The following is a 12,988-nucleotide window of genomic DNA, read 5'->3' as shown; positions in this document are numbered from 1 at the left end:
ATCTATTGCATTTATCCTTTATAAAAGGATAATATAGTTGCACTAAGCATGACACAATGCTCTCATCTCATGAAGCTACTTTGCTTGAAGCACTGATATTCATCAGAGAGAAGAAAAAAAACTTCCTGGCGATTCATACGGTTCCATCACCTTAGAAGTATGTGAAGGCTAAAAGAACAAAATGTCTTCCCCAAGGCAAAATATTTACGCACACAGAAGAAAAAGAATTTGTAAGTTTACATGTCACTGTAACCAGATATAAGACTATTATTTTAGCACCTACTTAAACAAGTTTATCCACAGGAGGGAATGTTTTAAGAGTTTGGGGTTTACAGGCCTAATATTAAACATAAGATGAAGGAAGATTAGAAACAGAAATGAGAGATGAACCCACAAGGCTTGGTACTTAAGGCAAAGCATGGACTTTATGGAAGAACTAAAATAAAAGAAAGTAAAAAGAAAGAAAGAATGAAAGTTTACTTTTAAGATTGACTTACTGCACATGGGAAATGTTATATGTTGTCTATTTGCTTCCTTAATATTTGTGCATTGAGCCTGAATGAGGAACAAGAGACGTTGCTTCAAAATCTGATAAGAAATATGCTGCAAGATATTTTCATAGTAATTTAATGACTGCGGAAAGTCTCTAGCCTGGTGGCAGAGCATACATTTTGGATGTAGAAGATTGCAGGTTCAATGGAAGGGCTTCAAAAGACTCTTGTCTGAAACCCCGAGGAGCTGCTGCCAAGTTAGCATAGACAGTGCTGAGCTAAATGGACCAGTGGAGTGATTTAATTGAAGAAAGCTTCCTATGATCATACCCCAAAATATTATTACAGGGCAATCCCCAGGGCTGGCCCTCCCACGAGGCACATTGAAGCAGCCGCCTTGGGTGGCAGAATCAAATAGGGAGGTATAACACGCCCCCTATTTGGGGGACTTCAAATAAAGAAATCCTCCATATGCACTATCCGTGTATAAGACGAGCCCCCCCCCCATTTTAAATTTGAAAAAAATGGGGGGAAATATAGTTTTACACATGGAAAAATACAGTCAATAAATTAATAAAACAAACTGTCTGAGGAGTAACCTTATTAGTCTGTTTTAGCAAAAATAGCAAAGTCTTATAACTTTGTTGCAGCATAAGCCTTTGTGCCCTAGACTAGAGCTTACCTGATGATATGCATAAAGTGTTTTACACACACACACACACACACACACACAAAGTTAAAAAGATGGCCAAATAGTTATGAAATGCAAGATGTGCAGTCTGTGACAAATCGATGTAAGATTAAGTGTATACCGGATTTTTAAGAAATGACTTTTCGTAACAGCAGTAACAAGTAATAATACAATGTTCCTAACTTTGTCATGCTGTTTGAACACCTGCTACAAAAGAAAAGAAAAACATTATCTCAATTAAGACCTAAGTAAAGTTGATCAAACATACTAATAAATTGTATTTTAGCAATTTCTAGTTCAGAGAGTTAAGAGCTGGAGTTATCAAAGTAGTTACAAGGGCTTAAATCTGGCTGAAATGGTTGAAAAATAACTTTTTTGTTTCATAAAATCACCCTTTTAAAAAATTAGTAAAGCAGTTGAAACCTTTATTTTATTTTTTGCATTTGGAGTGAACCAGTGATTGTGCACAGGATTTTTTAAATGGAGAAATTATACAATCTGTAGAAAAGATAATTAGAAGTTGGTTACTGTATGACCCAATTATGTTCTTATTAACCTAAAGCATACTACCATAGAAACAGGAATTAATTTCAGTATTATAACAGTTGCACAGCTTCGTAATGTTAGGTACTGGAAATCATAAAAAACACCACCACCACTAGGCGAATGGAGCAACAAATTTTATAACGTTGCAGTAGCTGAACAATTTATAATAGTAATATATTTATTTATTTATTTATTTATTTATTTATTTATTTATTTATTTGTACTCCGCCAATCTGGCTGGGTTTCCCCAGCCACTCTGGGTGGCTTCCACAAAGATTAAAAATACATTAAAATGTCACACATTAAAAACTTCCCTAAACAAGGCTGCCTTCAGATGTCTTCTAAATGTCAGGTAGTTGTTTATTTCTCTGACATCTGATGGTAGGGCGTTCCACAGAGTGGGTGCCACTACCAAGAAGGCCCTCTGCCTGGTTCCATGTAGCTTGGCTTCTCGCAGTGAGGGAACCACCAGAAGGCCCCCGGCACTAGACCTAAGCTACACACAGTTACAGCAGGACACCTCCCCCCAAGTGGTCTACATACATTAATTACTGAAGAGAGAAACCACAGTCATCAAATATATTACTTATCTTTTTAATTTGTTGTGATGCTTACTAAGTAGGTAAGGAGATAATTCTGTATTTGCTGGAATTCAGTGCTGATAATGAGCTTAAATACAAACTACTTTTATTCCCTATATGTTTTTTTATGTTTATATATATATATAATACTAGCAAATGGAAAATGGATCACCGTGGGAGCTGTCCTAGCTTGCATGGGAACTCATGGGATGGATAAACAGTGAAGGACGAGACAAAACACCTTCAATGTCTCTTTGGTCCATGGAGGGGGGGGGGAGTAACAACTTTGGGAGGAGCTGCGTTTTAGTTTCTTGCAGAACAAATAACCCCAAGCAGCCTTGGGACACACCTTGTAGGCTGGCTCTTTGATTCATGAGCAGAGTCTACAAAAATCGCAGCCAGGCTCCTGCCACACCAAGCGTGCAATGCCCTTTCCACATGCCACGGGACATCTTGTCCATTTATAATGTGCAGGGCCGGATTTAGGTTTGATGAGGCCCTGAGCTGCTGAAAGTAATGGGGCCCTTTATATGTCCAGCTGTCTTGTCAACAACAAATTGTCACTGTTTTTGGTGTTGAATATATGCTTTATGGTAATTTATGGACCTAATAGGTATCTAATGCCATTTGCCACTGTTGCTGTATGTAGGTTTTATTTTATTTGTTTTTTATCTTATATTTTGGAAATGTACATCCAGGCTTTTTTTCCCCCTTTAAATTTTTTGGGGCACCCCAAGAAAGTGGGGTCCTAAGCTATAGCTTGTTTAGCTTATACATCAATCCGGCACTGTTCATGAGCAGTGTCTACAAAATTGCAGCCCGACTCCTGCCACACCAAGCGTGTGACACCCTTTTCACATGCCACGGGACTTCTTGTTTGTGTGCAATGTGTTATGTGTGCACACACACCCTTCTCTTCACCTACCAGCCTTTCTCAACCTGTGGGTCCCCAGATGTTGTTGAACTACAACTCCCATCACCCCTGGCAAGGCCAGGGCTCAGGGATGATGGGAGTTGTAGTCCAACACCATCTGGGGACCCACAGGTTGAGAACCATGATGTGTCCCTGCTCACACGTTCGAGACACGCATCGAGCTCCTCTGGAGGAGCTGGATGGAGTGGGGGGCGTTTGTGTGAACCTGTAGGTGGGAGTGTGTATCTATATATGCACAATGTTGGGGGGGAAGTGGAGAAAGAAAGGAGTGTAATTGGGAGGTGCTGCTGAATGAGCTATGTGAGCCCTGTGTTCCTGGTTGTGAGTCAGAAGCGGAGGGGGCTCGTGGCGGAGAAACTGGGGTGTGTGTGCATAGGAGGCATTGCATTGCGTGTGTGCCCTGTCATGCCCAGGCAGGGCGGCGCTGACCTGCCCCCCCCAATATTCCATTCGTGGGCACCCCGTGTGTGTATGAGGTAGAAAGTGGGGAGAGAGGGGGTACAGGGGTGCCAACCTGAGTAAAATATGGGGGGCCAGGTAAACGCCACCCTACATAATGGATCACAATTACGCGCACCATTTGAATAGCAATGGCTATCAACTTTGAGGAGGCCAAAAGGGGCCTCGGGCCCTAGGGGTTGGCGCCTATGCCAGGGTGCGTGTGGGCGGGGGGAGATGATGCGTCGACTTTAAATATATATTTAAACACACGGGCGCCTCGTGTTGTTGACAGAGGAAGGAGGACCAGCTCCGGTTATCAGGCAGGCTTCACCTCCTTCCACCAGGCCCAGCGGTTGCCATGGCGACGAGGCAAGCCCGCTCGAACGCCCTCCCTCCTTCCCCTCGTGCGCCCGCCACCCCAACGGCTCCCGCTCCCGTCGCGCCGCCCAGTCAGCCGCAGACATGGCAGCGGCCGCTCGGAGGCTCCGCGCTGCTGCTGCTGCAGCTGCGGTGCTGCTGGCGGCTGGGACGGCCACGGCCGCGAAGGAAGGTCACAGGTGAGGCGAGCGGGGCGGGGAATTGAGGTGGCAAGGCAGCCCCGGCCAGGCCTTCTCCTCCTTTCTTTCTTTTTCCTTCCTTCCCATCCTCTCCTCTCAACTCTCCAACAGCGGCGCCCTCTCAGGCTGAGGAGCTCCTACCGCCTCTCCTCCCCACCGGAGAGGAGGAAGGGGAGGCGTGGCCGTGGGGGGGGGTCAGGACTCAGCCCCACACTTGGTGCCTCCTCCAAACCCCTCATTCCGGCATCGGGGCTCCTTCCGGACCTCACCACGTAAAACGCGTTTTGTTTCGGCTCCCCCTGAGTATGTACAGAGTGCATCCCACCCCAACCCCCCTTTACCCACATCACAGCCACATTGGGGAGGTTGCTGCACTTCTTGCTTGAGGGGATCCAACTTGGCCCTCCCAGTATTTTCAAGGTGGAGGCTGTGAACTGTGAGGCGGGGGAGGTCTGATGAGGTTTTTTTTTTTAGTGGGGTGCATTGCCTGCACAGGGAAGGGGTTGTGCCCCCCCTTTCTCACACCTTGCGCCTGTCCCATGTCTATCTTGCATTGGGATCCCCTTTCCTGGGCCATGTGTCTCTGTGAAAACTCATTTTCTCTCAAGAAGGGTTTGTTGAGCTGAAGAGCAAAGTCATCTTATTTTTTTTAAAAAAATTAACCCTCTTTTTCTTCTTCTACTCTCAGGAATAAATAAGACCGGAGTCGCCTGTCCGCTACACCTCTTCCTCCCCCCCTCCCCCTCCCCACATCCCTCTCTTCTCCTCCTTGCCACCCTCTAATAATGTGGAAACTCAACAAGAGCGGCAAAGTTCTCCTGGATGATTCTCCGGAGGAAGAAGAGAGCCAGTCCCAACCTCCAGCAACACCAGCAGCTACCTTCTCAGCACAGGTAAAAGGCACCAGACTGCTGACTCTGTGCATCTTTGTATTTTTAGTACATTTGCAGCCCTGGCGTCTGTCACCTTTCCTTCAGTTTTGTAGGACAGTCTCTTTCTCTCCTCCTTCCGCCATCCCTTTTTACCCATGCCAGAATCTTGGCATTTTTATCTCTGATCTGGCATTATGAGTAATCACTTTCCATTCCCCTTGGATGCCTTAATAATGAGTCTTGTGGCAAGGAGGAACTGGTATGAACCACTGCTGTTTTGTACATACCCTCTGGGAAGCTGGTGTTGGTCTCTCCCTAAAACTTCATGCTCAGAAGTGTTAGGACTCCTGTAGTCCAGTGACTTCATACTTCAGGCCACTCTCTTTTTTCCCTGTCTTCATCCTTAGGCATAGTCAGCGAAGGCGCAAGCTCAGTTAAACACAGCAAAAACAGTAGTGCGTTCTGGCATAGCTGTCAACGTTTCCCCTTTTTTAAAGGGAAATTCCCTTATTCTGAATAGGATTCCTCGCAAGAAAAGGGAAAAGTTAACAGCTATGCGTTCTGGTCTGTTGAAAATTTTTATGATTCTGTTGAAAATCCTTATGATTATGATTAAAGCAAAGAGGCTTAAGATTTGAGATGGAATCACCTTGCATTTTAACATAAGTTGATTATGTTTGAAATATGTAAGTAGTTTTGTCTCAAGTTTCCTTTACGTTTAAAGTCTCTTCTTTTATCTTTTTGTACAAATGCAAGTTCCATATCAGCACTATAGTCTACTGAAAGCATTACAATTTATTGTCACAGTTTACTTTTTAAACAGAAGGGTGTGAAAGAGGAGGAAAATGAATTATATCATAAATGGATGGATGTATGACTTATGTCCTGATCCAAAACGTTGATTTCAAAATTTATTTAACTTAGTGAAACATAAGTGGCGTACCTGGAGTATAAGTTTAGATCCATTAATTATAAATAGTTCATGTATTAAGACGCTACTAATTTAATTGGGATGTATGGGGTTTTTTTAATGTAAAGTTTAAAGAATTCTGAACAGTACAAAATGTTGAAGGTAACTTGGGCAGTATCCAATGCTCCTGTTCTTCTAGCACAATGGATGTGTACTAGCAGAACTTTTCCACCCTCTTCTCTCTTCCGCAGCCCTTTGTGTGCCCCTAAAATCAGATCCAGAGGGTTGGGGACCCCTTTAAAGAATGTTGGGTTGGGGGGAGGGGATGGAAGAATTGGAAATAGAGGTGCCACTGCACTGAAGGCACTGCTTTGGAGACAACCCCTTGTATTTAAAACTTTTAAAGGTTGGATTTAGGTTAATGTTTGAAAATATGAAGATTATTTAGAATTAAGAAATATTTATCCGACTCTGAATCCAACCATTTAGGTCTCAGTTCCAGCACTTCATATTTTGACCTGCTTTAAAAACAAAATCCTTGTAAAATACTCATAATCAGGAAATATCAGCACTGAAAAACAGGATAAAGACAAGTGAACAATTTGGAGACTGAATTGGTGGCCTGCACATTCTCACCCCAATTCAGATAAGAAGAGTCATCATGTGTAGGCTTCTACTACATATCACTTGTTAGATCAGGAACTGTGGGTGCAGACAGGATGTGAATCTAAATGCACATCCAAATTTGGACATTCTCTATCCAAGCTTCCACAATGCTTTACTTTTCCTCATACAGTATCTACAACTCCACCCACATTCTGCATAGGACTAGAGGTGTGTCAGAATGCTTATTTGTTGCTGAGCAAATTCCTTTTACTAGAACTGCAGCCCTATGCACATTTACTTAGGAATTAGACTCACTGAACTCAGTGAGACTTATTTCTGAATAAACATGCAGAGGATCAACCTGCAGATACATTGCAAAGAGAACTGCTGTCCTGGCTCTACAAGCCTGAGATGCCACAGAAGTTGTGAAATCAAGTACGCGAGGCATCCTAATGCAGAGTTAGTTCACTAATAGCTAGTACTCGCTCCTTGTAATTCCAAGCTTCTCGTCTTAGATAGTTCTGACCACAATAATAATTACCTGAACGTATGTTGTATGTAATTGTTCATGGGGAATATGATTTGGATTTGTTGATAAAAGATAATGAAGCAGTTTGCCTGTTTTGCTGACTAATCCACAATTTGGTTACAGTAAAGTGCTTGGATTTAGGTTGATCAGAAGTTTATCTTAAATTGGGCTGTAGATAAACAGTAGCTTGCCTGCAGTGTGGAGGAGGTAGAAATGGGAGAGTGCATGTCGCTCCCCTTCTCCTTGGATTCAGAGATGGGCAGAGTTGGGTGGGATTGGATTCTATTATAGTTGTACTTTCAAAATTGTTTGCTTTGGTCTGCTTTGGCATTTTTGTTAAAAAAGTTTTCCATTACTAGGTTCTATAATAAGTACATTTTTGAATAGCAGATTAATGTTCAAAACATTCAGTAACCAAGCCAGTAATAAAGTGCTATAATAATGCCAATAACACGGAGAGCTGTCTGCTTGGTTTCCAAAGACCAACAGAGAGCTACCACTGTGAACAGTAACAAGGACTCAACCTGCCATCCTTAATCTCCTCATTGGATAGTAGGTACAAAACAAATGTGGCTTGAGACTCATTTGCTTCTAGAATCAATGGTTAACTGGCTACTAGAAATGGTTGACTACTAATCCCAGCCAAAATATGTGGACCTTTCCCCTCTACTCAATCAGGAGATTTGTTCCTAATAGCAAACTAGCAACTAGTGAGACTCAGCTTTTTCATTTTTTGATGTGTAGCAATCTTACTCCTCCAGTCCATGACATGTTTGCCGTCTTCCATCACATGACACATCCTCAAGGCTGTGTGAGACAAAGGAATGTAGTGAAACCTACTGTGCATAGTAGCTCCATAGGTCATCCTCTTTGCTGGTTGTGCATTAATGAGCTATTTCTGAAAAAACTGGGGAAATGAAACTTTACACAGTATTACTAACTTCTGTTTAATCAACTGATATTATACTCTGCTTCCCCTCATAGGTGCTTGATGTGAAATCATACATGTTGCCAAATAATTTGAGGAAACACATTTCATAAACCTATCTAATATCTGGGATCTTGTGATAGCAAGAAGCTTTTTAATGGTCTCCTCTATATCATGGTTGCACAATTTCTCCTTTATGTAGTCAGCATCTGCATGTTACTCCACAATTTTCACCTGAAGTCGTTGCCAAATCTTCTGTTACATAGAATCATAATCACTGGGGGATTTTGCCATATCATTTTAATATAACATCAACAATGAATGTTGTAGAAAAGCATTCTGATGGGATGAAAGCAACTATTTACCGTGCCAAAATGGACACATGAGGACTAAGGGCCAAACTAGTCAAGTTCCTGTCTCTTTAAATATGGTTAAGTGTGTGTGTTGTGAAGAGAAAAGTGTAGTTAAAAGGCATAGTTGATAAATTGGTGTGGATTGTATTTTGGATTTGCAGTAGATCTCCTAATGCATCATTTTATTATAAGCTGTTTCATTATAAGCTGTTTTGATTGGTATAATAAAAGAAAAAAGTGAAGGGTATACTACTGCTGGCCCTGGATGCACAAACGGTCATATGGAGACACCCCAGAGAAGCTTTTAAATAGCCTTCCTGGATTATTGCCAGGTTGATTTAACATTTCTGTTTCATATGGCATTGTAGCCACATTGTAATCCCCAAGTGAAGGTCTTTATCGCTTCTTCTGGGGCATTTTGAACTTCTTTGCTGTCCAGGCTACTCCTGGAAAAATGGGAACAGAGCCATATCTGGAGTCATGAAGAACAAGATACTGGATATTCCCAAGGGAGGTGCATGAGACTTTGTCCTGGAGTGTAGGGACTGGATTCTATATTGCATGCCCCAGTATTATGGCAGCTACTGGCTTCTATGGGGAAGCTCAGCACACTCTTCTATGCATTCAGGGCCACAGGACTGCACCCTTCATATTTTCAGCTATTCACTTAATCAAAAAGGTTAATGTTACAGACACAGCAATAAGAGAGCCAGCAGGATTTCAGTCACTATTATGCCCAGTCCGAAATAAAACATCCCAGCTCCTTCATATTCAATCATATTAATGGAGTTCCTGTATAGATAGTTTGTGTGTGTGGAGGGGCTGTCTTCTAAAGCTGCTTATATATCATAGAGTGGGAGGCTGTGATTGTCCCTGCTAATGTACTGCAGCCTGTGAAAGTTGTCAGTGATGTGTCAAGCTCTAATACTTGTATTGACAGGGTGTGTTTTTTAATTTAGTTAATGTAATAAGATAAGTATTGAAAGAAGACTTTAATTTTGAACTTTGAGAATGAGCTGCCAGCTTGATTCTTCTACCCTGAAATTAAAGAAAGTGAAAAAGATAGAAAAAGAGCTGAAATTTATTGATGTTTCCCTTTGACCTGTTTTCCTTTGATCTTGTATTATGTTGTACTTAAGCAGCAGAAGTGCAGAGACATGTTTCATATTAATTGCAGCTTATGACTGCTCAGTGAATGTTTCATAAGTTGGCCATGCAATTTTATCTGTATATTAATTAATGACTTTAAAAGTCTTTTTTATACAATTTTGACACTAGCTTTTATGTTAACTAAAGGAACTTCAAGAGAGTCCCTGAGGGTATAGGAGATCAGTACCTTCCAGGTGTACTTTAGAAAGATACATCAAATGAGAGTAATGATGTCAGATTTTTATACAGTACGCAACAAAGAAATTGTTTGAATTGGGAAAGTAACGTTTTGGGAAAAATCCAGATGAAATTACCAGTAAATAAATTCTCTTGAAATCGGAGAATTCCAAATGTGAACTACATTCATTGATAAGATGTGCCAAATATTCCCTATATTGCACAATTTGTCTTTTTACCTTCAGAAGTAGCGTGTGATATGCAACAAAAATACTTTTGCAATGTATTTTCACCCCCCTGTAAGAATTCAGAGCTCCTGTTCCAGCCAATCAGCCACACCTTCCTCCAGGACACTAAAGGTTGCCAATTCACTCTCCCTATCCCCCACATTTCTCTATTTTTCTTTTCAAAGTGACAGTCAATGTTCCTAAAGGCTACTGAACATGCTTAGTCCCCCCTGGACTGACGTGGGGTGATGGTAATTCAGCCCTTTTTGGTGGTTTCAAAAATCCCCCCAACAGTATTATTTATTAAATTTATATGTTGTCTAACTTCCAACTAAAACAAGAGTGACACAAATACATTTTAAAAAATCAATACAATAACATTGATGCTACAATGTTGTTAATTCCTTGCTCTTGTTTCTCACTTCCTATGTTTTTAAACTGCAAACCTGCTAGGACAAGACTTTGTGTTTACTATTAGAAGTGATATTCTGCCAGCAGGTACTTCTAACACTTGTAAAGTGGGGGAAAGGGAGTTGAAGGAGTGCCTGCAAGCACAAGTGTAGAAGTGGGGTGCCTGCCTGGGTAGGGGGGGCTGTTTTTTTGTTTGAAATCACCACCACCATCACCTTACAAGTGCTTGGTGATTATCCCTATCTCAAGGCTGTCATGTTTATCATAATCCTGAGGCTATGTCTTCTTAGTGTCCAAAATTCTAACTCTTAAGTACATATCCCAAATTCTCTATCAGAATTAACTATGCAAATAAAATTCTTGACTTACGTACTGATCTTTTTGCTTCATTTAATTCCTGTCAATCAGGCATGTAACCTGAGAGTTGTTTTCATCTCTCAGACCTACACGTTTTTGTAAGCTTAACTCATTTTTGCTGACCTTGTTGTTTCGTGTGGCTGTAACAATGAGATATTGCACCAAAGATCAAATATTTCTGAGCACTGTGCTCTAGTAGTGGCCCACTGCTAAGATCTTAGAGAAGCCTACATCTGGGAAGGAGATGCTTTATTGAGATGGATTAATTACTATCCCTTCCTCTTAACCACCCTTTTGTGAGTGGTAAAACTGCTTGTAAGAAGTTTGTGGTCTAAGGCAGAGGCTTGGCCCTTAATATAGGCAATAAAAGATTCTGTGGTCACATTTACTGACCATTGTGACCACAGATCCCTTTTCAAGTTAGAGATGGTTGCTCCAAGATGCCTTTTGTTTTAAGTACTTCCAGGCTGGGCAAAGCTTTCCTTGGAAAAAGGAGCTCCAAAGTGTCATAAGCAAAAGGTGGGAACTGATGCTGTATTCTTTCAGGAAATATACTTTATCCCTATGTGTGTGCATGGCATAATATAAGGGCTGGAATTGCTTTACTCTTTTTCTTACAGATTCATAGAGTGACAGTACATGTTACTTCAGCAAATACATTTGCTAGTACTGGGGCTGGGGTATCCAAAAGGAAGAATCAATGGTGGGAAAGGAGTATTTGAGTCTTCATTTGCCTGCATTTCCCCCCATGCAACTCCTACCTCACAGGCTTTTTTCTTACTTATTTCCACAGACTCTCCCTCACTCTTAAAACTGGGGGGCAGGCGGGGGGGGGAATGGTCCACTGGAGGGATTGCAGGTGAGAATTGTCAGATGGGAACATGCTAAGTAATATTCTCCTGTCCACTGATTCTCCCCCTGCTAACAGTAATGCCCCTCCCCACTCCACTGTGCATAAGCATTATGGGACAGACATGGAGTTGTGAATTTTCTAAACCAAATAAAAAAAGCTATAAAATGCTTAACCAGGTTTCTATTTATGATTATCCAGACAAGGAATTCTTTATTTTTACAACCAATAAATTTGTGCAAGAGAGAAGGTGCAGGAGAGAAACATACTGGAAAGGATAAACTTTATTTAGGATGCTCTCCAATTTTCTAAGTCAGTTATATCTTGATTAATGGTGCACTTTTGAATTTTAACATCCAGACCTTGTTGTATGAGGGTCCACAATTTGTTTTTCAGTGCAGACCCAATTATTAAAGTGAATGATCAAACAAGACTGGTTTATTATTTAACCACAAAAAAAGCAGAGGAAAAGTAGATCTAGAGTGTAATCTGTATACAAAAGAGATCTGTGTGCTTGTTGAATTAATCCCTCGAGCACCTTATGGTTTGCAGAATACTCAAGAAAAGAGCATTTGCACATTCCTCTGGAAGCACGCTGAATGTACTGGCACTATATTGCCAGAAGTGGAAGGTTGTTGCCAAGGCGTTAAATCAGGATTTCTTTACTGCATAGAAAGCAGCCATTAGTTACCTGTTCATTAACAAAAGAATGTTAAAATGTTCAGTAGTAAAAACTCTGTTCAAAATAAAAGTAAGAGGCAATTTCAAGCTCTCGTCATAACCAAAACATACTAACACAAGGGAAACTAAATCTTAGATACACAGATAAAAAACTAATATCCTCATAATATTTGGGGAAATAAATACAACCTGTTAATAGATATGTATGGACATTAGGGCACTAGCTTAAAATAGGCCATTGAAAACATAGCTGCATATCCTGAGTGTTGTCCATCACATCCATTGGTGTGTGGGAGCTTTGTTGCATACCTGGGCCTTCCCTGCCTGCAGTAATTTATAATGGAGGAATATACCATTTCTTTGGAAACACTGATCTGCTGCTTATGTTGGAATGATTAAAATGGCTTCCGAGCAAGAGGCCCAAAAGTGTATTTGAGAATGCATGAATCTCTTGAATTGATGTAATTTGCAGAACGTTCCTGCAGGAAACATTCCATATTTAGCTGTGCTTGAAATATCCTCATAGCCATTGCATTTGCTACAGAATCATCACCCTGGTTTTCCTTCAAGGAAAGTAATATAGAATACTACTGCTTATAGGGAAGAACTCTGAATGAGAACTTGGCTCGAATGCTGTGGACAGGATTGCTAATCGGTGGTAAGACTGTTCCCTAAACATAATGCCCCTGCCATTTTA

At 41.2% G+C, this 12,988-nt stretch overlaps 1 protein-coding gene across 1 annotated transcript in view; it reads left to right on the top strand.

The window, feature by feature from the left end:
- Positions 1-4,112: 4,112 nt before the first annotated feature.
- Positions 4,113-12,988, top strand: part of TDRP (testis development related protein) — a 31,147-nt gene continuing 22,271 nt past the window's right edge. The window contains exons 1-2 of the mRNA XM_053380799.1: positions 4,113-4,241; positions 4,930-5,134. Of these exons, the coding sequence (XP_053236774.1) occupies positions 5,027-5,134 (108 nt within the window). The 5' untranslated portion in view covers positions 4,113-4,241; positions 4,930-5,026. The remainder of the gene's footprint in view (positions 4,242-4,929; positions 5,135-12,988) is intronic.

Source organism: Podarcis raffonei, chromosome 3 (genome assembly GCF_027172205.1).
Source record: "Podarcis raffonei isolate rPodRaf1 chromosome 3, rPodRaf1.pri, whole genome shotgun sequence".
NCBI classification, from domain to species: domain Eukaryota; kingdom Metazoa; phylum Chordata; class Lepidosauria; order Squamata; family Lacertidae; genus Podarcis; species Podarcis raffonei.
Note: the sequence above shows the minus strand (reverse complement) of the source record. Positions and strands in the feature narration are given on the sequence as shown.